Source organism: Sceloporus undulatus, chromosome 8, assembly GCF_019175285.1.
Source record: "Sceloporus undulatus isolate JIND9_A2432 ecotype Alabama chromosome 8, SceUnd_v1.1, whole genome shotgun sequence".
In the NCBI taxonomy this organism is placed as follows: domain Eukaryota; kingdom Metazoa; phylum Chordata; class Lepidosauria; order Squamata; family Phrynosomatidae; genus Sceloporus; species Sceloporus undulatus.
The window spans coordinates 21,361,727-21,388,628 of NC_056529.1; the positions used below are offsets into that span (position 1 = coordinate 21,361,727).

General features: G+C 44.4%; 2 protein-coding genes across 2 annotated transcripts; one reads left to right on the forward strand and one right to left on the reverse strand.

The window, feature by feature from the left end:
* The first annotated feature begins 1,192 nt into the window (after positions 1 to 1,192).
* On the forward strand, positions 1,193 to 17,665 carry LOC121914400 (sulfotransferase 2B1-like). Its single transcript, XM_042437790.1, has 7 exons — positions 1,193 to 1,367; positions 2,721 to 2,918; positions 4,250 to 4,458; positions 6,426 to 6,552; positions 11,287 to 11,381; positions 13,613 to 13,793; positions 14,224 to 17,665. Exons 1-7 carry the CDS (start codon positions 1,193 to 1,195, stop codon positions 14,337 to 14,339), a joined length of 1,101 nt encoding a protein of 366 aa, XP_042293724.1. The 3' UTR covers positions 14,340 to 17,665.
* A 1,059-nt stretch (positions 17,666 to 18,724) lies between these two features.
* LOC121914401 (probable G-protein coupled receptor 21) lies at positions 18,725 to 21,297 on the reverse strand. Its single transcript, XM_042437791.1, has 2 exons — positions 20,298 to 21,297; positions 18,725 to 19,053 (listed from the first exon to the last, which is right to left on the reverse strand). Exons 1-2 carry the CDS (start codon positions 21,295 to 21,297, stop codon positions 18,725 to 18,727), a joined length of 1,329 nt encoding a protein of 442 aa, XP_042293725.1.
* Positions 21,298 to 26,902: the final 5,605 nt, after the last annotated feature.

Sequence of the window (26,902 nt, forward strand, 5' to 3'; positions counted from 1 at the left end):
AAGAAGCCATTGTTTTGGATTGCTCCTATGTTGCAGAATTAATGCGGTTTGATGCTGCTTTAACTGCCATGGGTCTGTGCTATGGAATCCTGGGATTTATAGTTTGATGAACTATTTAGCCTCCTCTGTCAGAGAGCTCTGGTGCCACAACGGTCTAGAAATCCCAGGACTCCATAGGATGCAGCCGTGTCAAGACTGGATTAATTTGGCAGCCTTCGCCTTGAACATCAAAAGCAAAGGAAAGGAATTCTGTGCCAGTCTGAAAATCCAGAGCACATTCCTATGGAATCTTAGGATTTGTAGTTTGTTGCGGTGCCAAAGTGGTCTGACAGGAAAGGCTAAATAGTTTGCAAGATGACAACCCCCAGAATTCCATAACAGTGAGCTACGGCTGTTAAAGTGGTGTCAAACTGCATTAATTCTCCAGTGCAGATGCATCCTGGGGGTCCTGTTCTAACAGTTCCTCTGAAAGGATGCTGGGACCCATCTGTGAAAGGACTGCAATGAGTTCCCCCATTGTAGACCTCTTGCTGCATCCATTTACAATTCATAAACCTTGTAGAATCGAGGAATCCTAGAGCTGGAATTAACCCCAAGGGTCATCTATTCTAACCCCATTCTGCCATGCAGGAAGACACCATCAAAGTCCTTTTTTGGGGTGACAGATGGCCATCCAGCCTCTGTTTGAAAGCCTCCAAAGAAGGAGACTCAACCACTCTCCAAACTCCTCTGTCAAACAGCTCTTACCATCACCAAGTTCTCTCTAAGGTTTAGGTGGAATTGCATGTTATATCAGGGATGTGTGTTGGCTTGGTGCTCCCAAAGAAAGTTCTGGCAAGGCTTCAAGTGGGAGCCAGTTCCAGCTCCAAAAAGATTGTTAAACATATATAATTATATATTTTTTTAATTTTCAAAAACAGATGTTGTGGTTCCTGTTGCTTAAAAAATCTTGCGGTTTTAACCCCACGATCCCTGGATCCATTACACCTCTGGCAGAAACATTGGGAGAGTAGGCTTTTCTCCATTGTAGTCTCACTCCATGTTCTCCATAGGAAAGAGAAGGAAGGAAGGAAGGAAGGAAGGAAGGAAGGAAGGAAGGAAGGGGTGCTTCATCTTACCCATCTATTACAGGTGTCACGCTCATGATTCTCTCTGCCTCCAACCGATATTGGTCTGCTGAACCAAGAGCAAGATGGGAGAGGAGCAAGCAAGCCACCAGCTGCAGAGACATGATGCGCGCGGAGTCCCAGAGTCCTTCTTGCAGAGGCCTTCAGGAGTGATTCTCAGCTTGAAGCGGGACTTCCCTTTGTTTATGGAGGCGACTGATCACACTGCCTTGGATTCTTGGACCAGGAAGATCCAAGCAGGTGTGAACTCCAAGGGGTAATAATACACAATCCTCTTCTGCTAGCCATAAAAAGTATTAGGGAGGAGCCCTGGAAGGATCTTCAGGAAGGAACAGGTTGTTCAGTGCCTTACCTGGCTTGAGAGGCACATGGGCAGCGATGCAGACTTGAGTCAATCGACTCGGACTCAAGTTGGCACCAATGGCACACTGGCTCCACTCGACTTGAGCCTTGTGTGTTTTCAATGACTGACTTGCTGGTGGCATTGACTTCTAACAGCAGTCAAGACTTTCCTCCAAAGCATGGGGTGCATTTCTTAAAAGGAGACAGCAAATGTGTTAGGCAATGGGCTTGCGGCAGAAGGATCCCCCTGAAGTTTCTGAGTCCCAGTGAGGAACGGTCACTTAGGGTTTGGCTGCTGACCAGGAAGGGTCTATTACAGTGATGTCTAAACTTTGGCCCTCCAGGTGTCTCTCAGAAGCCTCAGCCAACCACCACCCACATGCAATTTTCCTTCCTACCTCATAATGCCCTCCCAGCCAGCTTGGCCAATGCTCTGGCATTCTGAGAGTTAAAGTGGTCTTGAATTGGATTACTGATGCAATGCATTTTGTCATATTGAGGAGGGAGCAAGCTTGTTTTCTGCTCCTCCAGAGAATAGGAGACAATGGAGTGACGGATGCACACTGCAGGAAAAGAAATTCCAGCTCAACATTAAGAGGAACTTATTGACAGTAAGGGCTGTTTGACAGTGGAAGATGTTCCATTGGAGTTTCATGGAGTCTCCTTCTTTGGAGATCTTTAAACAGAAGCTGGATGGCCATCTGTCAATGGGGATGCTTTGAGGGAGAGTTCCTGCATGGCAGAATGGGGTTGGACCGGATGACCCTTGGGGATCTCTTCTATGATAAGCCTCAAAATCATTGTTGATCATCATTAATGAATTCAGTATTTGAAAGAATATTGTCCCATTGAGGATGGGGCAAGCTTGTTTTCTGCTGCTCCAGAGAATGGGAAACAGGGAGCAATGGGTGCGAACTGCAGGAGAAGAGATTCCAGCTCAACCTTAAGAGCAACTCTCCTCTTCCAACTCTGTGTGAGGCTATGATTGTAGGGTAGATGTAGCCTTGCCTGACCCCTTGGCCCATTGGGAACCATTCTTGAATGCAAAATTGCAAAACTGCAGGCAGCCTTTCCTTGGAGGGGAGCTGTATCTGTGGGGGGGGGGTGGTTCTTCTTGCTGGCCAGGCCCCTCCTGGTCCCCTGCTAGCCTCGGGGGCGGGTCCATGCCTCTGGCTCCCTCCTCCGCTCCTCCTCTCCTCCTCCTCCTCGCTGCTACTGGCCTTTCCGCCTCTCCTCCCTTCTCTGGCCCAGGGCCATCATTCCTCTTCCCCAGCAGCAGCAGCAGGCTCAGGCTCTGCTGGCTCTCTCTGCCTCGGGCCATGGCTCGCCTGGAGGTGGCTGAGTCCCGCTGGGGCTCCTCTTCCCTGGCCACCTCCACAGCCAGGACTCCCTCCAGGCAGCCTCCAACTTCGCTTTCCGCAGCTCTGACTCCTCCTGGTCACTATCCAAGTCGGTAAGTACAGAGAGACGAGGAGGAGAGACTCTGACAGAGTTTGTTTAGGGAGCCACTGTCCCAGGACTTCTGGGCAGAGAGAGAGAGTCAGCAGGGAGGAAGCCCTGGCCCCCCAGAGAGTGCCTTGGTCCCTCCCCCCCCCATTTTACTAATTAGAGATATATATATATATTATATATAATATATATAGATATATATATATATATATATATATATATATATATATATTCTTCTGTTACTTACTTATATACAGTTTAAAATCCTCAGTGATACCTTTTATTGGCCAACCGAATGCACAATATACCTGTTGCAAACTTTTCAAAGCTCCATGGGCTTCTTCATCATTGGGGATGATGTGGCCAATAAAGATATCACTGATGGGTTTTCGTATTTGTTAAGTGGCCAACACATATGCAATTATATACATAAGTGTGTTGTTGTATATATACATACATACATGATGTATATATACATAAGAAAAGCAGAATTAGAATCAGAAAAAGGAGGAGCGAAGACAGGAGGAAGCGACATTGACAACCTAAGATCTGCAGACCAACACCCAAATATTAGCAGAAGGCATTTGGGAATTGGAAAAGTTGATAAGGAGGTCAAAGATGAAAGTGCAAAGGCACTGAACATAAAGAAGACCAAAAATAATGGACCACAGAAGAAATATCCAAATCCAGTCTAGGCAAATAATAAAGAATGTCAATATCTAGATCAAACATTGACTGCAATGGAAACTGTGATTTGATTTTTTTGCATCCGATGATTTGCTATCCACTTCCAAGGCTTTTTTGCTTCGTTTGTTTAACAAAAACAACAACAACGCACAATGGCAAAAGGAACCGGCAATACAACGACTAGCAATGCAAGTAAGTGTCTAAGCGGCACAATGAATAATGAACGGCAACACAAAGTAGCCCGCAATACAAGTAGATTAGCACACTAGCAACGTTGCAATGAATAAGGAAAACCAATGACTTTTAAAACATTGTTGCCTATAATGGGAAGCATGAGTAAGGATGAGAAACTGAGGCGTGCATCCACACTGGGGAAATAACCTAGTTTGGTACTGCTTTAACTGCCCTGCCTCAAGGCATGGAATTCTGGGAGTTGTGAGTTTGTTGTGGCCCAGAGCAGAGCTCTGCTCCCGCTCTGGGCCACAAACTCCAACTCCAGAATTCCATAGCCTTGAGCCAGGGTGCTGAAAGCGATGCCAAACTGGGTTATCTCCCCAGTGTGGATGCAGCCCTGGAGTGGATTTGGCTCCCTGACCAGTTGCTTCCATTAACGGCTGCCTTGTCCCTCCTGTCTTCCCTTGTAGGGACCACCTGGATGCAGGAGATCCTGACCTTCATCCACAGCCAAGGTGACCCCAAGCCGGCCAAGACCATCCCCAACTGGGCCCGCTTTCCTTGGCTGGAGCACACCTACTTTGCGAAGACCCTCCAGGAGACCTCCGGACCTCGCCTCCTGACCAGCCACCTGCCCCACGCGGCGCTGGATGGGGCCTTGAGGAAAGGCCAACCCAAGGTAGGTATGGTGAGATCCCACCATTGTCCATCTTTCTCCTGACATTGCAAGTGCGGGAAGGTCTAAGGCCCAGTCTGCTCAGGGGTTGGTTGGGGCAGAAGGCTGGGAAATGAAGCAAAGTAGACTGGTTAGAACTGAGAATTTTACTATGCTCAGAAGTTAAAAAAATGATAGTGCTTGAAGTGTATGGAGAGCAAAGGCTGATATTCGAGGTCACATCCAACCCTCTGTTCTGGAATGTAAACACTCCTGGAATGGCTCTGGACAAAAGGAAATAACCCAGGACAGTTGGAGATAGTAAAAGAAAATATGTAGGTAATAGTTTTACCCACGGAGGGATCAAAACGTAAGGTTTGAACATCCAATGAATGTAATTGTTTAATTCAGTTTAATTATAGTTTTCTTTGTTCTAAGTACTATAAAAAGCTTTGGTTCGCTTTGGAATCAGGACCCCAGGAATTTGGATGTATTTCCTTCTGGGGACAGCGGCGGCAATAGACTATGGACATTATCAGACAAGGGAAATGGGAAGTATAATCCAATGGCAATCCAAACGCAATCATAGGGTTTCACGTTATTGTGTGATAGACTACCACACGTAATTTTGGGCAATGGCAAGCTATTTTCAGGCAATGGGAAGTCAGTTCGAATGCAATTCTAATTCACGTAAATTCGCTGAACTAGCAAATTCACGTGAATGCGTTCTGGCCCCACTTTCTTTTCATTCGAAATTAAGAGCAATTCCTCCCATGTGATAAACTCCTATGTTTTCTTTTCCGATTGGCTCCAGGTCTCCCTAGTAAATTTGATTATAATTTTGGTTTCTAAATTAATTGGTTACATAAAAAGTCCGGAGACCTTCTAGCCTCCATAGGCAGCCCTTATAGCAAATGACAGTGTCGCACAGTGGCTCCCAAAGTTTGATCCTCTCGGTCAGTGGTTTTCAATCTTCCTAATGCCTAATTCCTCATGTTTGGTGACCCCCAACCATAAAATTGCAATGTCTTGGTTCCTAAGACCATCAGAAATATGTGTTTTCCGAAGGTCTTAGGCGATCCCTGTGAAAGGACCCCCAAAGGAGTCTCAACCCACAGGTTGAGAAGTGCTGCTCTAGGTGTTTTGGACTTTAGTTCCCAGAAGATTTGGCCAACAGTAAGGAATTCTGGGAGTTGAAGTCCAAAACATCTGGAGGACACAAGTTTGGGAACCACTGGAACCCGGGTGAAGTAATGGTCAATGCACATGACCTACAACCTGTTGTGCAGTTGCAATGCTCAATGCACGAAGGCAGTGCATAGAAAATAAGTTCATTCGCATGTTACTCTATGTACCTTGATGTGCTGACACATGGGCAACAGTCCCACATGTCCTACTCTGCTTACATTGATACGGCTGTTACACATTGTTTCCAAAAGCTCAGTGTGTACAGTATAACGCAACACAAGCCTCTGCATGTAATTGACAGAATGCCAGCCATAGATGGCTTTGGTAGGCTTTACGTAGGCTAATTAATTAGATGAATTAGGTTAATTAATTAGAATGAATTTGGCCAATTAATTAAAATACGCTTTAATTGAACAAATGCACGGAGGATAAAGCTGTCAACAGCTACACGCCACAATAGGTAAATGCAACTTTTGCAAGTTCACATGATACTCAACTGGCAGTAGGACTTTTTCAGTTGTACAGTAATTCGTTTGCACATTTGGTTGTGCATTCAGCTGTGCAGTGTTGTCACTCCAAACAAGAGAAGTCGCACAATAAACAGGTACCTCTGCATGTGGTGATCTGTGCTATGCAACTTCTGTTCTGGATTCCCTGAAGCTGCAAATGCAAATACATTCTGTCACTGGCACAAAAATCTTCGTTTTCTCCCAAAGTAGGGAGAAAGCTATGGAAACTGTGCATCCTTCCAGATTAAGATGAGAAGCAGCAATATTTAAATCCCGAGTCTGTTGTCCCTACAGGTGATCTACCTGGCCAGACACCCCAAAGACGTGGCTGTATCCTATTACCACTTCTACAGGATGGCCAACTTTTTCCCAGATCCTGGTTCCTTTGATGAGTTTCTCCAGAGCTTCTTGGATGGCACCGGTGGGTGAGACATATGGCAACTTCTTCTCTGTGGTGTAGTCATAATGCAAACGGAGCCTAAAAAGGTTTAATTATCATGGTTGCTCTTTCTGGTCCTAAAAAAAGGAAAGCAACTGAGAACCTACATCAAGCAGAATAGGGAAGTAATAGTCCTACTCCTTTCTGCTTTGGTCAGGTCTCACCTGGAATAATCCTGCGTCCGGTTCTGAGCACCACAAGTCAAAAAGGACAAACTGGACTGTGTCCAGAGGAGGGTGGCCAAAATGGTGAAGGGTCTGGAAACCATAAAGCCTTATGAGGAGGGATTTAGGAAGCTGGGGATGTTTAGCCTGGAGAAGAGATGGTTAAGGGGTGATATGACAGCCCTGTATAAGTATTTGAAGGGGTGTCATATTGAGGATGAAGAAAACTTGTTTTCTGCAGCTCCAGAGAATAGGACACAGAGCAATGGATTCAAACTAACGGCAAAGGGATTCACCTAAACATTAGGAAGAACTTCCTGACAGTAAGAGCTTTTTGATTGTGGAAGACACTGGCTTTGAGAGTGGTGGAGTCTCCCTCCTTAAACAGAGGCTGGATGATCCTCTCTTGGGGATGCTTTGATTGAGAGTTCCTGCATGGCAAGATGGGGTTGGACTGGATGGCCCTTGCGGTCTCTTCCAACTCTATGATGTTATGATTCTATGAATTTGTAGCTCCATTGCAGAATTGCAATGAAAACCCTGTTCATGAATTGCAAAGATATGCATCTGGGCACTGGAAAGAGTGCTGTGATGTGCATTGAACACTTCTGATGCACACTGGTCCCTCTTGTGGTAAGTTCCTAGCCAGTGTCCGGGTGCAAATTGGGGATTGAATCTTAGAACATCGATGCCCATTGAGCACTGGACTGTGGAGCATCAGTCACCATTGTGCAACAGGAGCCCTGTATGTTGTAACCCCACAACATCCTCTAGGTCAGTGATTTCCAAACTCTGGACCTCCGGGTGTTTTGGTCTTCAGTTCCCAGAAGCGTCAGCCATCTTGGTCCATGGTCTGTGATTCTAGGAGCTGGAATTCAAAACACCTGCTGAATACGGGTTGTTGTGAAATGACAAAATTCACTTTTGTGCACACACATGGCCATTGAGGAAGATGCAGAATGTCAGCCAAAAGTGCTAAATTGCCACATCATCATCATCATGTTCATCATTTCATGTAATGCAGCTCGGTTCAAACATTTAAGCTGTGCAGACCTCACTGTTAACACCAATAACTCTGCCTTGCGCTTGCTCCTGCTCTCTCCATATGTGCCGGTTTATGATGATGAATGGTGTTTGCAAGACCTTTCTTCGATCTAAGGTTGCGCCTTGTTATTTTCCTGGCAAGCATGCTCCGTTCCCCAAGAACACATGCCTATGACAAAGAGAAGTGGAATTCAGTTCAATGATCTTTTTAATACCCCCTCCATCAATAGTCATTCTTTCCATGGTTTGCAGCCCTTGGGTCGAATCCTGCTGAGGCACTGCGCCAAAAGTGGCGCTTTTTCCAGCAGCGGAGGTGAGAGAAAGCAGGCAGAGTCCCTGCAACCTGTTCCTCCTTTTTATTCCCTTCACAGCTGCAATGCCTGCTTCTGATTTCCTCTTGACTTTTTGCCAATGCAACTGCATAATGCATAATGCACCAACAGGATTCTAGTCCATATTGTTTAAACTCAATGGAAATGAACTTTAACATCATAATAATACAATAGCAAAACAGATCCATCCATCTATCCTCCATCCATTGATCCCTTTATTTATACGCCGTCTTTCCCCCAAAATGGGACTCAAGGTGGCTTGCAAAAGAGAGGAAACTACAACTAAAAACTTACAAAGATTTCTGATTAAAACAGCATTAGACTTATCAAAAATACTAAAAGACTTTTAAAACCTTAAGTAAGGAAATAAAACAGTACCGCACACTAAAAAAAGAGCCCTTTCCTTGCAAAACAACCCATTCCTCAAAGCTTAATGGAATAAAACATCTAACCTGGCAGCAATTCTGTTTCTAAATTTCTAACCTTGCAGTTATTCAAAGGACAGTTGAGCATTTGGAAATGCATAAATTTAGGGGACCATGCCCTCATTTTACTCTGTAGACAATTAAATTAATTTTAATTTTAATTAAATTGTCAAATTACGCCAGAATTTTATTGAAATGTCAACATAAGTGAGACAGACAGCACAGTACAGTATAGTGATTTGAACGCAGGACTAGGTCTGCATCTATACTGCAGAATTAATGCAGTTTGACACCTCTTTAACTGCCATGGCCCAGTGCTATGGAAATTTGGGATTTGTAGTTTTGTGAGATAGTTAGCCTTCTCTTCCGGAGAGCCCTGATGCCGCAAAAAACTACAAATCCCAGGATCCCATCGGACAGATATCCCAAGATAGGGTTTGCCGATGTAACTTGAAGGCACAACAGCAGCAACCACAATGGTCTCCCTGCATGGAAAAGGGTTCGACTAGATGACCTTTGCAGTTCCTTCCAGGTCTAACATTCAAGGGACATTAGTGGACCGCGGAAGCACCCTTCTTGTGATTTTGCTTCAGGCTTGCAGGGTTGTTTAGGGAGCAAATGTCTCATCTGTTTTCAATTGAACGAATGCCACCGGCTGTGCTTCAATCTGAACTATTTTGCAGACCTTGAAAGGGCCTCACTGCAGATGCAGAGCTGCTAGAAAGAGGTTTTATTGTGCGGTGCAAAAGGAGGAGGTTAAATTTCATATCTGTGGGGTTTTATCATCATGAAAGTAAGGGGAACGGAGCAAAGGGCTCCTTTTCTTCCATGCCCTGAAAAGCCCAGAATGCTCCCAGCTCCTCTTCCGTGGCGTTTTGTCTTATCTCCAAACTCCTCTTTCAGAGAGGAATGTGCACCTTTTCCAAAGATGCGTATGTTGTCTTCCTGTGGCAGCACTCAGTGCAAGCATTAAAATAAAAATCCTTGACCGCCGCAAAAACACACATTATTTCCCATTCTTTCAAAACTGCGCAATAATCACTGAAGGTTGTCATGCCAACATACAAATGAACAAGTGGTCGGATAATGATCTTTACACCTGAAAATGCAGAGAGACACAGATGAAAGATGTCTGCTTCCTAAGGTTGGCAACCAAATCCAGCCAGATTTCCTTGTGGCTTGAATGTTGGACTCTGGAGACCAGGGTTCGAATCCCCATTCAGCCGTGCAAAGCCACTGGTTAAGCTTGAGCAAGTCACACTCTCTCGGCCTCAGAGGAAAGCAAAGGCGAACCCTCTCTGGACAAATCTTGCCAAAAAAAGCCCCATGGAAGATTCGCCATAAGTCAGAAATGACTTGAAGGAATAGAATCATAGAATAGAATACGACAACAACCACAACAACATTTTGCCAAGCAGTCAGCTTCCTTGCAAGTTTCCACACAGGTCTATGGAGAGCCATTTCCCTAATTTAATCACAATAAGGTTGCCAAAAAAATAAGGCTGAGCTGGAAAATTAAAATAAGTGGCTCTTCTGCAGAGTTTAAGAAAATAATAATAATAATAATAATAATAATAATAATAATAATAATAATAATAGTGATTATTTGGATGACAGTTCTCCAAATTCCTCCGCTTCCATGGACAATTGCTGCACTGACTATTTATGGACGGAAGTAGTCTGAGAATTATAATCCCCAAAAGGCAACTTCCCAAATTCAGACCATGAAGATTTGGGTTTTTCTAAAGTCTTGCTTGCTCTTGGGATTTTTGAGAATCCTTTTATTTAGGTAAGAATTCAATAGGTGAAGCTTTCGGTGTCAGAAACAGAGGATGCTTCCCGAACCTGTTGCATTTCCACCTGTCATTTTGCTGGTGTTACATTCAGGACTCTTGATATCTTCGGGAAAAGGCGGAATATAAATTTATTATTATTATTATTATTATTATTATTATTAAAGACAGAGGTCTTGCTTGAAAATAATAATAATAATATATACACTATTCTATTATATATTATTATAATACTGTATATAATATACAATATAATATATAATATATTATTATTATTATTAAAGACATAGAGGTTTTGCTTGAAAATAATAACAACAATATATTATATATTATATATTATTATAATATATTATATACAATATATAATACACAATATAAAATTATAATATGTTATATAATGATAAATTATTATTACAGTATTATTATTATTATTATTATTTTGGCAGCTCTGTCCAAAGTTAGGAATAGCCTTGAATTTTCCATGGATGTATATGTAGACGGAGAAGGTGGAACATGCTTGGTTTTTTTAAAATATTTTTTTATTAAATTTTAAGATATAATAAAGACAAATGACACTTTCTCTTTCGGATGGACTCTGTGTTCATCTGTGAATGTGATAAGTTACTAATTTCTTGCATTTTCGGATTGCCCCCTCTTCCTTCTCCTCCTCCTTCTTCTTTTGGGACGGTGATACATTCCTCCGCATGAAAAAGTCCGGAGCCCCAGGAAAGCTTGTCCTTGGAATATTTCAGTGCATGACTTTGCTGAGATGAATAATAATAATGATGATGATAATGATAATATGAGTCGCACGATGATGGACGAGGAACATGCCAAAGCTTTCAGCGTGGGCTGGATGGGTGGAGAGGGATGGCTGGCATTTTTCGGATGTGGAGGGCAAAGAGGGAAGATGCTTTCGAACCTCTTATCCAGCTCTTCTCTTTTGCCTCCATCCCAGTGCATTACGGTTCATGGTTTGACCACGTCAAGGGCTGGCTCAGCTGCCAGGGAGAATCCGGCATTGCCTACCTCACCTATGAGGAGCTGCACCAGGTGAGTGCACCTGAAGGTGGGCACCAGATGCAGGGAGGTGGGCTGCCCCTTATAGTTAGGAGATCCATCATGATAGTCAGAGTCTCGGATCAGCGAAGCTGATTGGTTAGAACTGGGAAGTGTATGATGCTCAGAAGTTAAAAATTATAGAGCTGAAATGGACTAAGAGCAAAGGTTGCTATTCTAGGGTCATGTCAAACCCTCTGTTCTGGAACACAAACAATTCTGGAATGACTCCGGACTTAAACGTTATTACCCAAAACAAAAGGAAATAATACAGGACAGTTGGAGACAGTAAGAGAAAATACTGAGGGATAGAGGCATAAAGACATAAATAAATAATAAAACTTTTATTTTTATCCTGCTTTTTGTAAAACAAACAAAGCGGCAAACAACATATAAAATCGTACAAGATATACACAATACCCCCCCTTAAAAAAGAACTTTGAACCTCCAATGAATGTAATGTTTAATTCAATGGTAACCAGTGAAATGGGAATAGTAGTTTTGCTCCGCTTTAGAACCGGGGTCCCAGGAATTTGGGTTAATTCCTCTGGGAACGCTGCAGCAAAAAATAAGCATGTTTCCTTTCCAATCGGCTCCAGGGCTCCTTGCTCTTTTTAAAATGAAATTCTGGTTTTAAAGGAATCTGCAACACCAGGAACCTAGGAGACCCGGGTGCGAATCCCTGCTCTGCCATGGGACCCATTGGGTGACTTTGGGCAAGTCACACTCTCTCAGCCTCAGAGGCTGGCAATGGCAAATCCCTCTGAAGAAACTTGCCAAGAAAACGCCATGATAGGTTTGCCTTAGGGCTGCCATCAGTCGGAAGCGGCTTGAAGGCACACAACAATAACAAATGTAGAGCGAAGATGGCACAGAGTTTAGATTGCAGTCTAGCTAAGCCCTGTAGCAATGTTCCCTTCTCTGCAATTTTCCTGTCCCTTCCTCCCTTTCTTCCTCTGTTTATGTTTCATTCCCTTCTTTCTTCATAGAGATGAAGGGGGGAAGCTGTATACTAGGAATGTTTTGCTGTATGGCAATGCGTTGCTCATTGTGCATCCATGACTCACATTTCACAAAACAACAATGGCAGAACCCACACTGCTCCCTCCAAAGAGACTCAACCACATCCTTAACCACTTGCATTTTTTAACCTTTAAAGATATTGCATGCATATATGAATACATTCCTACAACCCATTTACTGCATGAAGATACAGGCTGAGTCTCACTTATTCTGAAATCTGAAACAATTCTGAAAATCAAAACTGTTTTTGGTGGGAGGCTGAGATATTGACACCTTTGCATTCGGATGGTTCAGTGTACACAAACTTTGGTTCATGCACAAAATTATTCCAAAATATTGTGTATAAAATTACCTTCAGGAGATGTATTTAAGGAAATGAATACGAAACATAAATGAATTTGAGAGCTAGGCTTCATCTGCAAGATGCCTCATTCTGTACATATAAAGATATTCTGAAATCCAGAAACCTGTCTGCTCCAAGGCATTTCGGATAAAGGAAACTCCACCTGTATTCACTGAACACACTTTCAAGTGTTATCATTAAAACAATTCCTTGAGACAAGTACAGCTGCTAATAATAATAATAATAATAATAATAATAATAATAATAGATTTTATTTATATCTCGCCTTTCCAGAAGAATCAAGGCGGGTTACAATAGAATACATAAATAAATACATAATACATAGATAACTAATATTATGTATCCCCTTATCCCTTACTTTAAAACTGAAATGCCAACATTATAAATACAAATCTGTTGCGATATGTGACATGGCTGTCTTTTATTTATTGATTTGATTTATGTCCTGCTTTTCTCCGAAATGGGACTCAGAGCGGCTGACGGTATAAATGAAAACAGCGCAGACTCTCTTAAGTGACTCTCTCACGGAAGCTGTAGTAGTTTACATGTTAGCAGGGCAGTGAATCTGCTCCGGGTTTTAGTCCAAACCTCAATGGAACCACCCAAAGACCTGAACCTATTTAAGAACTAGGGCCTAGCCATTTGGATATTTTCCCCAAAGTCTTTTAAAAAACTCTGGGCAGACTCACTGCCCTATAGATGCCCACTGCTCCTGGGTGGGAGGCAATAATAATAATATATTTATGTATTTATTTATATCCCGCTCTCCTGTTTGAGAATCGAGGCTATGGGCCAGTGCAACCCCCCAACTTTGCTTTATCCTTCTGCTTGACCCCAGGACTTGGAGGGCTCTATAGAGCGGCTGTGCGCTTTCCTGGGTCACCCTGTGAAGCCTGACTTGACCGACTCCATCCGGAAGCACTGCAGCTTTGCCTCCATGAGCCAGAATGACATGGTGAACGGTGCCCTTGTTCCTCAGGAGATCTTGGATACCAGCAAGAGCCAGTTCATGAGGAAGGGTGAGTGGTGAAGAGCTCAAGTCGTGGGTGAAGGTCCGTCCTTGGACCGGTCACTCAGGTCCGATGGGACTGCAGGCCACCCGTGCCATTCCCTTGACCATTGTGGCAGAACCACATCAGGTCAGGTAAGGATGGGTGAAGGAGATGCCCAGCTGATCTGACCTGGCCAAGCCAACCTTATGCTCTTTCAGTCTCCAAAGGGATCTTGCAGCACAAACTGTACAAAAGAATTTGTAGCATCCATTTTCCTAGACTTGGTCTGCATGGTGCCCAGGAAGGACCTTTATAATCAGACTGCATGAATAGCCATCTCTTAAGGTGTCTGTGTCATTTAAATAGCATCCCTCCAAAGTGACCCGGAGCAGCTTTATTTTGGCCTGTCTGTTTGGGCCCTAACACAGTTATGTCTCCAAGTTCTATCCTCTTTCAGGCATTGTTGGAGACTGGAAGAACCACTTCTCTCCGCTGCAGAGTGCTCTCTTCAGCAAGAAATACCAGGAGGAAATGGGAGGCCTGGACCTGCCTTTCAAGTGGGTCATGGACTGAGCTCCTGGTGCCAAGGAGGGCCCAGATGGTGGGCAGTTCCTAGTGGGAATTCCCCTATGGTCAGACACAACTTGACAACCTTGTCAACAGGGAATACCTTTACCTTTAAGAACTCCAGAAGGACCATGTTGGATCACAGCAAAGGCCTGCCTGGTCCAGAGTCCTCTTTCGTTGCTCCAAGGACAGCCACCTTCTTCCAAAAATCAGCTCCTGAATGCCAAGATGGATGCACCCAACCAGCAGGGCAGCATTGAAAAGGATTCCACCATGGTTCCTACCCAATGATCTGATGACCCCTTTGCCTCCATGGGCAAAAGAGATCTTTTCCCCAAACTTGATACATGAGAGACTTTGTTTGGGCAGATGGTGGAAACTGAAGCTGAGGATGCAAATCTCACGCTCCAATTAGGAGCTTGGGGAGGATAGTGGGTTGGAATAAACAGTCTGTGGTGCACGCATTAGAAGTCACCTTTTGGGGCTTCTTTTCGTAACCTCTTCTAACATTTGGAAAGGAACCGGCCAGAACTTTAATCAGGGGTTCTGGGACATCAAGTGATGAAAGATCATCTCTGGGCCCCCAGACATCACTTGGTCCAGAGGGGGTCAGAAATGTGGGGATCTGAGCCCATCATCTTTAACCAGACTCCCCGAGAAAAGCATCACACATGCTTTTTCTGTTGTGTGTCCACTCAAGAGACTTACTGACAACAACCCATTTTTGTCTTTCCAAATGTTCTGGACTTCAACTGCTAGAAAAGCCCAATGGTCAGGGATTCCTGGACTTGAAGTCCTACAACATCCAGATGTTGGCCACCACTGCAATAATGCCCTCTTCCCCAAAATGGGGTTGGACTACAGTTCCCATCTTCCCCAATGCCTCAATAGGACTCCTACTGATAGAGGCCCAAGACAGAAGACAATAGCTATTTGAAGTCCCTGCGGCATTGGCTTCCAGTGCATGTTCGCTGAATGTTGTTGTTGTTGTTGTTGTGGGACTTCAAGTCATTTCTGACTTATGGAGACCCTAAGGCAAACCTAGCAAGATTTGCTTGCTGGGGTTTTATGCCTTTGCCTCCCTGTGAGGCTGAGAGAGTGTGACTTGCCTTAGGTCACCCAGTGGGATTCTGTGGCTGAGCAGAGATTCAAACCCTGGTCTCCAGAGTCATTGTGCAGTGCTTAGACCACTGCATTGCTATATAAGAATCGAAGCAAGAAAGACCATTAGCAATTCTTTCCATATAGACATTCCTGTACCACTATTCAGTTAAAAAAAACCCATAATAATTTACAATATTGCTGTGTTAAGCCCCGTCCGTCTCCAATACAATAAAATAGAATCATGTCAGAACTTTAAAAATAAAAGTATTTCTCTAAAACAGGGGTCAGCAACTTACGGACCACGGGCCACATCTGGCCCGGCGAGGCCTTGGGACCGGCCCCAGCCTGGTCCTGCCGCCGATTGCTGCCCCCGCCGCAGCTTCCACGCCGCTCTGGGTGCCATTTTGAGTTTGGCACCCCAGTTGTTTGAGGGACAGCAACCTGGCCCCCAGCTCAAAAAGGTTGCCTACCCCTGCTCTAAAACCACTAAATGCTCACACAATTGCTAGTACGTTAAAATCACAATGAAAACACAACTGCAGGGTGACCAACCGGTATTCCAAAAACATCTTTATTTTTCCTTTAATCGTTTTACTTTTTTAAATAAATACTCGCTTCCCTTCAAAGAACTCAGAAATCGGAAAAAGGGGGAAATGTGTTGGGATGAGAAAAAGAAAGAGGGATGTTATTTGAATAGAAAACTCCCGATTGCAACAGGGGCTGTTTAAAAGGTCTGGATGGCAATCATTATCATAATAACAATAATTTTAAAATTGCACTGTTTCTCATAATCCTTGCTGCAGCGACAAAAGTGGGAGAGAAGCCCAGAATGAGAGGAGAGGAGGAGGCAGAAATATTGAGGGTGGAAAAGGGAGGGAAAAGACAGATAAAACTGTTACTGACAATCCGTCGCGAACGCAGCCTGTTTTCCGAACAGAAGCCCTGCTGGAATCTCTATTCCAATTTTCTTGCAGCCAAAAAGAAAAACAACAAGAAGTTTTAATCAATGCACATTGGACCAAGAATGTTAAAGAAATGTGCACATAAATTGGGATGGGGGAAGGAAGGTTTTGGGAGCCCTTCCGCACTGCACAACTATAGCACTATGATTCCACTTCTATTGCCATGGTTGCATCCTCTGGGATCCTGGGATTTGTAGTCCAAAGAAGGAATAGAGCTCTGTGGATGAGAATTTAAAAGCACCCTGCGCCAAACTGCAAATCCCAGGATTCCATGGCAATTAAAGTAGAATCAAGGTGCATTCTTGGTGTGATGTGAAAGGACCCTTGTTTGCTTCCATCCATTAAAAATCCTTGTATATAAAAAAATGAAGGAGAGGAAGAACATGGCAAGTGGGGAAAGGAGACACTTTGGAGACAGTGACCTTTGCATAGAGATGGGGCTTGTTGTGAAGACACACACACACACACGCACACATACACACACAACAGCCACACGAATGCTAGAAGCCATAAGGATGTTGGTTGTCGGCAGCCGTGGCAACTGGTAACTTCAATATTAAGAGACCAGTAAATCCATTTACAGGAGTTGTCCAAGGTGCCGAACCTATTTAGGACGCCCAGTTCTGCACCTTGGAGAGCTCATTTGAACTGGTGCGGATTCACTGTCCCAACTGGGATGACTGGCCACTACCGGAGACGCGGGTCTCTTTGTTTCCTCCCCCATTAAATTAGGCCTATTGGGGCTGACTTTTCTCAACGGGGTTTTGCAGCTTCAGTTCTCAGTCCTGCAAAAGCGCAGAGGCCCATCCCTATCCTAAACTCACCCAACTTTCAAAGGAGGTAATTCTGCAAAATGTGCCAACCCATGGTACAGGACCTTGACCGATTTGGCATGCAAAAAGCAAGGCAAAAGTATGAAAGTCCCATTTTGGGGACTTTTGCAGAATCCTCAGTCATCCTCCTGGTTGGTGGCTTTTGGGAACGACAGTCCAAAAGAGAACTTAGCAGGTAAAAAATAGTCATGTCATTAAGTACATCAGCTTAGATTTACTTCAAATAATCTTCTGTTTCCTTTTGAAACTGAAAAAAAAATGCATGGTGACTTTTTTCCTTAGTAAAGGAATAGAAGATGGCTAAGGATCCTGCCTCCCTTCTGCTGAATGTTAGAGGGATACCAAGGTTTTCAACTGATTTATAGCTAAATATATAGCAGAGACGGAGAAGGGTACGCTTAAAACTCAGCTGGATGGCAGAAACCAGTTGCTAAAAGGGGCATTAAAACCAAACTGTGTCACCTAATAATTCATATTTTTTCTTTCTTGTTTAAAAAGGGACATTCCTCTCCTCTCCAAGCCACTGAGTCGCTTTTCCATGTCCGTGCGTGAAAACACAATTGCTAAAGTATTTGTGCATTTGAGGCATGAATGGTCCTGATTTCCAGAGTTTCCCTTTCATTCCACACAACCATTGATGCCATGAGCTTAGCTTACTCTTGTTTTTCTGCAACAACTACCCTCAAGAGTTTGGGATGTGTCCACACTGCCATTTCATGCCACTTTAACTGTGGTATCCTGGGATTTGTTTGCTGAGATACTCTGAATTCTCTAGCACCATTGATCCACCTGAGGTTTGGGACTTCAACTCCCAGAACCCCCCAGCCAGCATGGATAATGATATAGGATGCTGGGAGCTGAAGTCCAAAACATCTGGTGCTCCAAAGCTGAGGACCATTGCTCTAGTATGCTCCTCTGAACTATAGCATTAGGTTCCTCGAGCAGAGAATTGTAAGACTCACAAAATTACAAATCCTAGGATTCAATGGGATGGATCCACAGCAGTTAAACTGGTATCAAAGTGCTATAACTGCCATGCAGAGAGAACCTGCAATTGCACCAGCACCATCTAGGATTTGTATGATGTCTTGGCCCAAGAGAGGGCTGGCGATATCCTAAAACCGTATGGTCCACATTTCCAAAGAAAGAAAGAAAAAAGAAAGAGAGAGAGAGTGACAGAAAGCAGAAGATGCTGTTCCATCAGAGAAGATGGCACAGAGAAGATGCTGTGCCATCATTCTTTGCTCCTAAGTTTAGGGCCAAACCAGTGCTGCCTGTTCCAAAGGACCTTTAGGTGGGGACCTGGCACCATTCACATGGTAATATAGACCATCATGGCACATCTGGGAACATCCGTTTCCTAAACTACTTTCTGGGTAGTGCCCTTGCAATAGCTCAGTTGTCCAGTTCTTTCCCAGCTGCAAGACACACTGAAGCAACATGCTTTATGATCCAGCACAAATCCCAATGCCACCGTGGGTCTGGGGAGGTCCTACAGGTTGGTGGGGCTGCCATCTTGTTTGAAGCACCTAAGGCTCCCAGAAGAAGACCTGATGCGGGGACAACCTGGGAAGAGACTTGGGCACCGCTTGTGCTTGCCATCTCCTTCCACCGCAGCGCTGACGGTGGGCAAGCAATGTGGCCACTGCTCTGGGTGGGCTTCATGGCAGGGCTGGCACAATGTCTGCCTGATCTTCTGGAGTTTTCTCCTGAAGCTCCTGTTGACCCAGAAGTAGACAAAGCAGTTGAGGAAGCCGCTGCCGATGGGGAGCCACAGGGCAACGAATTCAACCCATTCATTGACTCTTTTTCGGGTGAAAGCTGGTGGTGGGATGGAAGAAAAGTGTTAGTCAGTTTGTGCCCAGGACGCGTGGCAGGAAGATGGCTAACCTTCCTCCATCTTGCCAGCAAGTCTGCATTTGCACTGCAGAAATAATGCAGTTGGACGCTGCTTTGACTGCCGTGGCTCCATGCTACAGAGTTCTGGGATTTGTAGTTTTGTGAGATATTTTACCCTTCTCTGCCAGAGAGCTCCGGTGCCACAACAACCTACAAATCCCAGCATTCCATAGCATTGTGCCATGACAGTTCAAGCAGTGCCAAACTGCATTAATTCAGCAGTATATACACAGCCAAAGACAGGAGTGGAGAAATTCCCAAGATTTGGGGGCCACATCGGCTCCTTGTTGGAACTTTGTGGGCCACACGTTTTTTAATTTAATTCTTAAAAAAATTAAACACATGTTCCTGTGTCCTTTGGAATACTTTCCAACATTGTACAGATCATGCACAGCCAAGCAACATCAGAATGTGGTCAAGAGGGCAAAAGTTATTTAAAACCCTATCATAAGGTTATCTTGGCAAGTTTAATGTGAGAGGGTTTGCCCTTGCCTTCCTCTGAGGCTAAGAGACTGTGACCTGCTCAAGGTCAACCAATGGGCTTTTTTATGCCCAACCAGAGATTCGAACCCTGATCTCTAGGGTCATAGTTCAATGCTCAAACCACTACACCATGCTGGCTGTCCTCATTCAGAATACATGGTAACTCAGTTCTAGGTCATAACTGCAACTAGCTCTTCCTACTCTTTGGGGGAAGGAGTGTTGCAACAGGGCAACTATTGGCCTCATTCCCACTACCTTTTAAACCAGATCGCAATTCTGTTTGAACCAGTTCAAATGATCCTGGTTCCCACTTAAATCGAATTCTTAAAGCAATTCGGCATGCATCTTTTTGACACTGATTTTTTCCCATGTCTTTCTCGATACATCGATTTTGCACAAGTATGAACCAGATGCAGATTGGAATCAATTTAAATTTGCCTTTCAGCCGGCTGGACCGGGTCCATTTTGAACCAATTCATTCATGAATGAGAACCACATGTGGATTATTTTAGAGAGAAAAAATGCAATCGGGGCAAATGTAGTGGGAACCACGCTCCGCTGACGAATCGATCCATCAATTCGGATCGCGTACCGATTTATCTGTAAGTGGGAATGGGGCCATAGTTGCTTCGTTTCATCCCGCTCCCTGCCAGAGCATCCCACCCTTCATCCAACTGACTCACAATTGTACAAGATGGTGAATATGCAGGGTGCCCAGCAGAGATAGAAAGCAATGACGACCGGCAAGAGAATACGAGCTGCGGCATCCAGTTGGAATGAGCAGAGCTTCTTGGGTCCTGCGAAGTTGGCAGTGTCCTTCCTGCGCCGACGCTGGGAGCGTGCCGCCATCCAGAGCCGCAGATTGGCAAAGGTGATGAGACCAGCAGCCGGGCAGAAAATGGTGCCAGCAATCAAGAGGGAGTAGGCCTTGTTGGAGGCATAGTCTGGCTCGCATAGTAAAGCTGCAGCCGAGAATCGGACCCGGAAAACGGCTGAGGGTCCTGGCACAGCCATGGGTGCCAAGAGGAGGACTGGCAGAAGCCAGGCAGTGGCAATGAACAGGGCCACCCTCCTGTGACTCAAAAGGTGGCTGTAGTGCAACGGGAAGAAGACGGCTATGTAGCGCTCAAGGGAGACCCCGGCCAAGGAATAAAGGGAGGTGCTGAAGATGCTGGAGTTGACGAAGGCCACCACGCGGCAATAGGAGGTGGCTTCCTTTTCTTCCTCTTCCATGGCCCATTCGTCGGCCACCGTTCCCAGTGCCAGGCTGCGGTACAGGTTGAGGGGCACCACAAACAGGGCCAAGGCGGCATCAGCTGCAGCCAAAGAGAGCAGGACCAGGCGGCTGCTGTGGCTCCATCCGGACACGGAAGAGGCCACCACAGCAATGACGGTCCCGTTGCCCACTATGACCAGGAGCCCCAGGGCACAGACCAAGCTCACCTTCACCATCCAGCTCCCACATTGATAGTGGAGGGCAGTGCTCCTGGGGCACGGTGCCCACATCCAGGGATGCTTGGCATCAACCTGGGGCTCCTTCTCTGGTCTCCACATTGTTCTGCCAGTTTGGGTCACATACTCCCAACTCAGGTGAGGTACCCAGGCATGCCCACTTCTCCCCATAAAACCCTTCTCTCTTTCCACACCTGCCATGCCCTCCTCCCTGGGCAATAAAAGCTCCATGCTTTCAGGTACCCCGGTCTTGTTCTGCCTCCCTTTCTGGAGGGCAAAAGGACTTGTTGGGTGGAGGAGAAGCAAGAAACAGCCAAGGAGGCAGAAGGAGGGCATGGCTGCTGTGGAGCACACCTGGGAGGCATCTGGGATTCAGCTTTCATGGAGAGGAACCTTATATAGCCTCCTTGCGAGGAGGTTTTCTCAGACTGAACTGAGATGGAGTAACAGAACAATCCTGGCCTCCACTTAATGAAGCCATAATTCAATAGTGAGTCAACACAAAGGTAAATCTCACTGATTCAATAGGTCTTCTCTACTTGGGAGTAACCATAGGATGGAAGCTTCTTTTTCCAGGATAGAGATGGAAGCAGGGAAATGCACATGGCTAAAAAATGGGCCCCTGTTTTGTTCTCGCCAAGGTTTTACCATCTTCTCCTTCTCTTGAAAACGTATCCAGGAGTGGATTTTTGTGGGTTTTTTGGGCTATGTGGCCATGTTCTGGAACATGGCCACATAGCCTGAAAAACCCACCAAAATCTATGGATGCCGGCCATGACAGCCTTTGAGTTCACATATCCAAGGAGTGGCTGCGGTGCCCATATAGCAAAGTGCAATGACATCCAAATTCCACAAAAGAGTGATACCTTTATGGGACCAACCAAAATGTGCAAAATACTCCATGCAAGCTTTAGAAGCTCCACTGGCTTCTTCATCAGGGAAAAGTGTTAAAAATCATATAGCGGGAGAACAAAAAAAATTAAATATGACAGTGGAGCTGTGAAAGCCTGCAACATGCATTCTGTGCATTTTGGTTGGTCCTATATCTCACTATGCTAGCCTGAACTTCCACTGCTCTCATTCATTTGGAAGAGTGATTGCTTTCCCATAGATTGTTGTGGGGTTTTTTTAACGTCAACTTAAAGAAGGGTGGAGAAAATGTGCAAATATTAAACCGTTGCTCCATCTTCAAGGAAGACAGGCTCCAAAACCGCTCAGTGTGGGAAGCGAGGCGACCTTAAATGTCCCTCTTGGCTTCCGGGAAGCCAGCGCACCAGCGTCCCTTTCAAGCGTCTCCAGAACACATGTTTCTGCCAGCTCCTTGATGATGAAAAGGAACATGCTTGGCCCACATGCGGCCAGAGGTCCCCCCTGGGGCTCTGCACTTTGACAAGTGGATCCTCTGATCTCCTGGAAGCAAGCCTGGCTTTCAAGTATGCAGCTGGACACCCAGAGATCCCAGCTGAGCCTTGGAGACCCTGAGGGTCACTCACACTTTTGCCTTTGGGCTTGGTCAGCCTCCAGGCCTAGTGTCCAGGGGGGTTCAAGGGGGGGCTCCTGGGGTATGAGCAGAAAGAGTTATACAGTACCTGCTGTAATTTTGTAAGTTTGTTGGCATTGTTTTCCTTTGCTTCGTCCTTTGCATCCTTCATTACATGCCCCTAACTTTTACCCCCGACTTATCCACGGGTCACATCAAAATCCATAACTGTGGCCCCAAAACCTGCCCTCGACTTATGCATGAGGTTGACTTACAATCAAGTCTTTTAAGGTAAGTTAAAATATGGCATTGACAAGGAAGCAAGAAACCATGCAAGAGGATAACATTGCAGCCATCTTGCAGTTCTGCTGCTGAGGGCCGTGAGGGGGCAGCAAAGTCCCATTGCAAGGAATGGGGGGAGATCAGGAGAAGGGAAACACTAATTTGGGTGGGGGGATTTTTGGAGAAGTGTTTAGGGAAGATCAAGGAGTTCATCTCAGAAGCAGGGATGCAGAGCTTGGGCCTGGAGTCAAATGGCCATCTCTCTGGGCTGATGAGTTGCTTCTGGACACAATTCAAAGTACTGATGTAATAATTATATATATATATATATATATATATATATATATATATATATATCCCAGATGATTTTTAAATTGTGAATTTAAAGAATGAATTTTAAATGTGGGTTGTTTTAATATGTGCATTTCTTGTCCTTTCAAATTGTATGCAACCCCTTTTAAACTGATGTGTATTTTAATTGATGTGCTTTAACTGCTCTGATGCATCTGTTAATTGTTGTTGTTCCCCACGAGGGTAAGAAATAATAATATTTATTTATTTATTTATAACCTGCCTTCCTCCCAGTACAGGGACTCAAGGCGGCTAACAAATCTAAATAATAATAATAATAATAATAATAATAATAAAGCTGTTTTGAGTCCCACTCTGGGAAATAGTCAGGATGTAAATAAATATAACAAATAAATGAACAAGGAACATATGGAAGGATAACAAGACCAGTCTAAGCATATGCAGAATAACCTATAGATAGTAGTGCAAGGGCAGGAATCGTGTGGCTGTCCAGATGTGGTTAAGATTGCAACTCCCAGCATTTCTTCTGTTTTGGCTGGAGGGATGCTGGGAGTTGCAACCCAACCACACCTGGAGGGTTGCATGGTTCCCGTTCCTGTCATTACTTGGCTGTTGGCATCCTTGGCACTGTTTTGTGCTTCAAGCCAAGTCCGATCTACGAAGGCCCTCTCCTTAGGGTTTTCCCAGTGCGGGAAGGTTTGCCTTTGCCTTCCTCTGAGGCCGAGAGAGTGTGACCTGCCCAAAGGTACTCCATAGGGTTTCCAGGGTTAAAGTCTGGTGCTTTGGAGTCCTAGCCCAACACACAACATGAAACCGCACCAGTTCCCTTACCATGTAAAGTAGGCATCCTTACATGCGCACAGTTATGCCATACATTTGCTGGATCTTTCAGTAAAACCTGGCACTCCATCACCAAAGAAGTCAGAGGCCTTGGACTGTGTCCTGGAAAGCAATTACGTCTTTGCAGGAAAAGGATCAAAATGAATTTTAGATTAGAGTTTTAGAACTGGAGCCATCCATCTAAAAGAAGTTGGCACCAAAAGAAAATAAAACTTTAAAATAATCAAGGCTAAAGATGTTCTTGTTGTTATTGGTGTTTGCCTTCAAGTCATATCTAACCTATGGTGACCCTGACTTATGGAGTTTTCTTGGCAAGTGTCTTCAGAGTGGGTTTGCCATTGCCATCCTCTGAGGCTGAGAGAGTGTGACTTGGCCAAGGGCACCCAGTGGGTTTCCATGGCCAAGTCAGGATTCGAACTTTGATCTCCAGAGTCATAGCCCAACACTCAAACCATGACACTATGCTGCCTCCAGGGCTATTGATAAATATGTATAAATATGACATCTATAGAGCTATAGATAAATACAGTATAAATAAAGTATCTATAGGGCTAGTGATAAATACAGTATCTATAGAGCTATAGATAAATGCCGTATAAATACAGTATCTATAGCACTATAGATAAATACAGTATAAATACAGTATCTAAATTTGAATTGTATTTCTCAATACACCTATAGATATTGTATTTATAATGTATTTATCAATAGCCCTAGAGATACTGTATTTATACTGTATTTATCTATAGCCATAGGGCTATTGCTAAATACAGGATAAATACAGTATCTATAGGGCTATTAATAAATATAGTATATATACAGTATCTATAGGGTTATTGATGAATACAGTAAAATGCATGGGAGGAAGGATGGGGGTGAAAAATGACTTAGGCAAGGCATTTATGAGTTTCTCTTTCCAAAGCATGCTCTCTGCGCATGCCTTGAGGGCAGATTTCCTAAGGTCCCTGTGGAACAGTACCTTTTGTGGTCAAGTGGAAAATATTAAATATTATGGCTGTAACCCAACATCCCCTCATTAATATTTGTGTGCAGAGATACACTACACCAGCGCTATGCAACCCCTGCAAAGAAGAGCAATGTTACACAACACATATGGGTGCCATTGCACAGCTGCAATGCACCACTGCAACACACAGTGTGCAACTGCAATTCACAATGCTCTTGGTGCATGCACTCAGGGATGCTTAGGAACTGTCAGAAAGTTATGTATTCTGTATCTGTAATGCGCCATGTACATGGATGGCATTATATAAATTGATGATGATGTCTATTTCACTATGGCAAATAATCCACATTGCATGTGCAGCATCACTTATGCACATATATGCCCCGTACAAGGTGTCAGCCCCTTTCTTACTTTTTGTCCTATTTGTAGTAACACAAGAGGAAGATTTCTGAGCCAGAGGATTGTCAGATTCTCAGGGTCTAAAAGGGAATATATCAACTATCTAGCGGCAGATGCGCTCCCATATGTTACTTGCGAAGTGGCTATTTTTACTCTTATCCCTTAAAATTAGAAAGAGAGCTGTACCTGCTGTATGTATCTTTGGCCAAAAAGTAGTTGGCATTTTAGTTTTCACAAACGGAGTTTTGTAAAAAAGCGAAAACGTCCGTGTTGCAATCACCATTTTGCATTTTCTACCTGTAGAGTTGTTGTTTTAACAAGCAGGGATACTAATATTTTATGTTATGACTTGGATTATATTTACTAAGCATTCCAAAATTTGTACAAACGTGTGCTTTGCAAGAAAAAAATGCATGAGAAAAGTGAGGGAGAAAGGTTTTTCAGAATAGTGATTCTGGCTCTGGGGGGTCATTTATAAACCAGTTTGGTATACTGTAGTGGCTAGAGTTCTGGACTGGGAATCTGGAGATCCCATTTCAAGTCCTCCAGTTTCACCAGTTGAGGGTGGGCTAATTTATTTCTCCCCCATTCTCTTGGACTGACCTACCTTGCAGGGTGGTTGTTGCAAGAGTAAAAGGAGAGAACAAGAGGACCATGTATCCTGCCTTAAACTCACTAGTGGAAAGCTGAAGTTGTTGTTGTTGTTGTTGTGTATCTTCAAGTTGCTTCTGACTTATTGCAACCCAAAGGCAAACCTTATATTGGGGTTTTCTTGGCAAGGTTTGGTCAGGGGAGGTTTGCCATTGCCTTCCATTGAGGCTGAGAGAGTGTGACCCCCTGGTCTCCAGAGTCCTAGGCCTGGTTCCCATACCTTTTAAACTGGATTGCAAATCAGTTTGAACAGTTCAAATAACCCTGGTTCCCACTTGAACTGAATCTCTGAAGCAATTCGGAGAGAGGGATTCATGCGCTAGACCTATTCAACCCATATCTTTTTGACGCTGATTTTTTTCCACGTCTTTTTGGATAAATCGATTCCACGCAAGTGTGAACCAACTGTGGATCGGAATCGATTTAAATTTGTCCTTCGGCCGGCTGGAATGGGTCCATTTTGAATCGATTCATTCGTGAATGTGAACCACAAGTAGGTTATTTTATGGAGGGGAAATGCGATTGGGGCAAATGTAGTGGGAACCATGCTCCACTGTTGAACCGATCCATTGATTTGGATCGCAAACCGATTTATTTGTACAGTAAATGGGAATGAGGCCCTAATCCATCCAATGCTCAAACCAACACCATGATGAGGAATACTGTATGAATATTGCTAATGAATTGTGGATTCCTGCACGGCGGAAGGAATAGATGTCCTCTGTGGCCCTTTCCAGCTTTGTGCTTCTGTGAATGGGAAAGGAGCAGGTGTTGCGGTGAGATTATAAGAGTGTGCGAGTGACACAAATGAGGGATTGTGAAGCTGAACAAAAGGGATAAGCCCCCAAAGAACAGAGGACTCCAAAGCTAGGCATCGTTTGGGGAAGGTGAAGTTGGAGCTGCAG

Excerpts from the sequence above, each read along its gene's own strand:
- LOC121914400 (XM_042437790.1), top strand. The coding sequence starts at position 1,193 with ATGGGAGAGGAGCAAGCAAGCCACCAGCTGCAGAGACATGATGCGCGC. Across the intron at positions 6,553-11,286 it reads GAGCTTCTTGGATGGCACCG|TGCATTACGGTTCATGGTTT; the intron begins GTGGGTGAGACA and ends CCTCCATCCCAG. Across the intron at positions 11,382-13,612 it reads CCTATGAGGAGCTGCACCAG|GACTTGGAGGGCTCTATAGA; the intron begins GTGAGTGCACCT and ends GCTTGACCCCAG.
- LOC121914401 (XM_042437791.1), bottom strand. The coding sequence starts at position 21,297 with ATGGAGCTTTTATTGCCCAGGGAGGAGGGCATGGCAGGTGTGGAAAGA. Across the intron at positions 19,054-20,297 it reads ATTCACCATCTTGTACAATT|CTTTCACCCGAAAAAGAGTC; the intron begins GTGAGTCAGTTG and ends TCCCACCACCAG.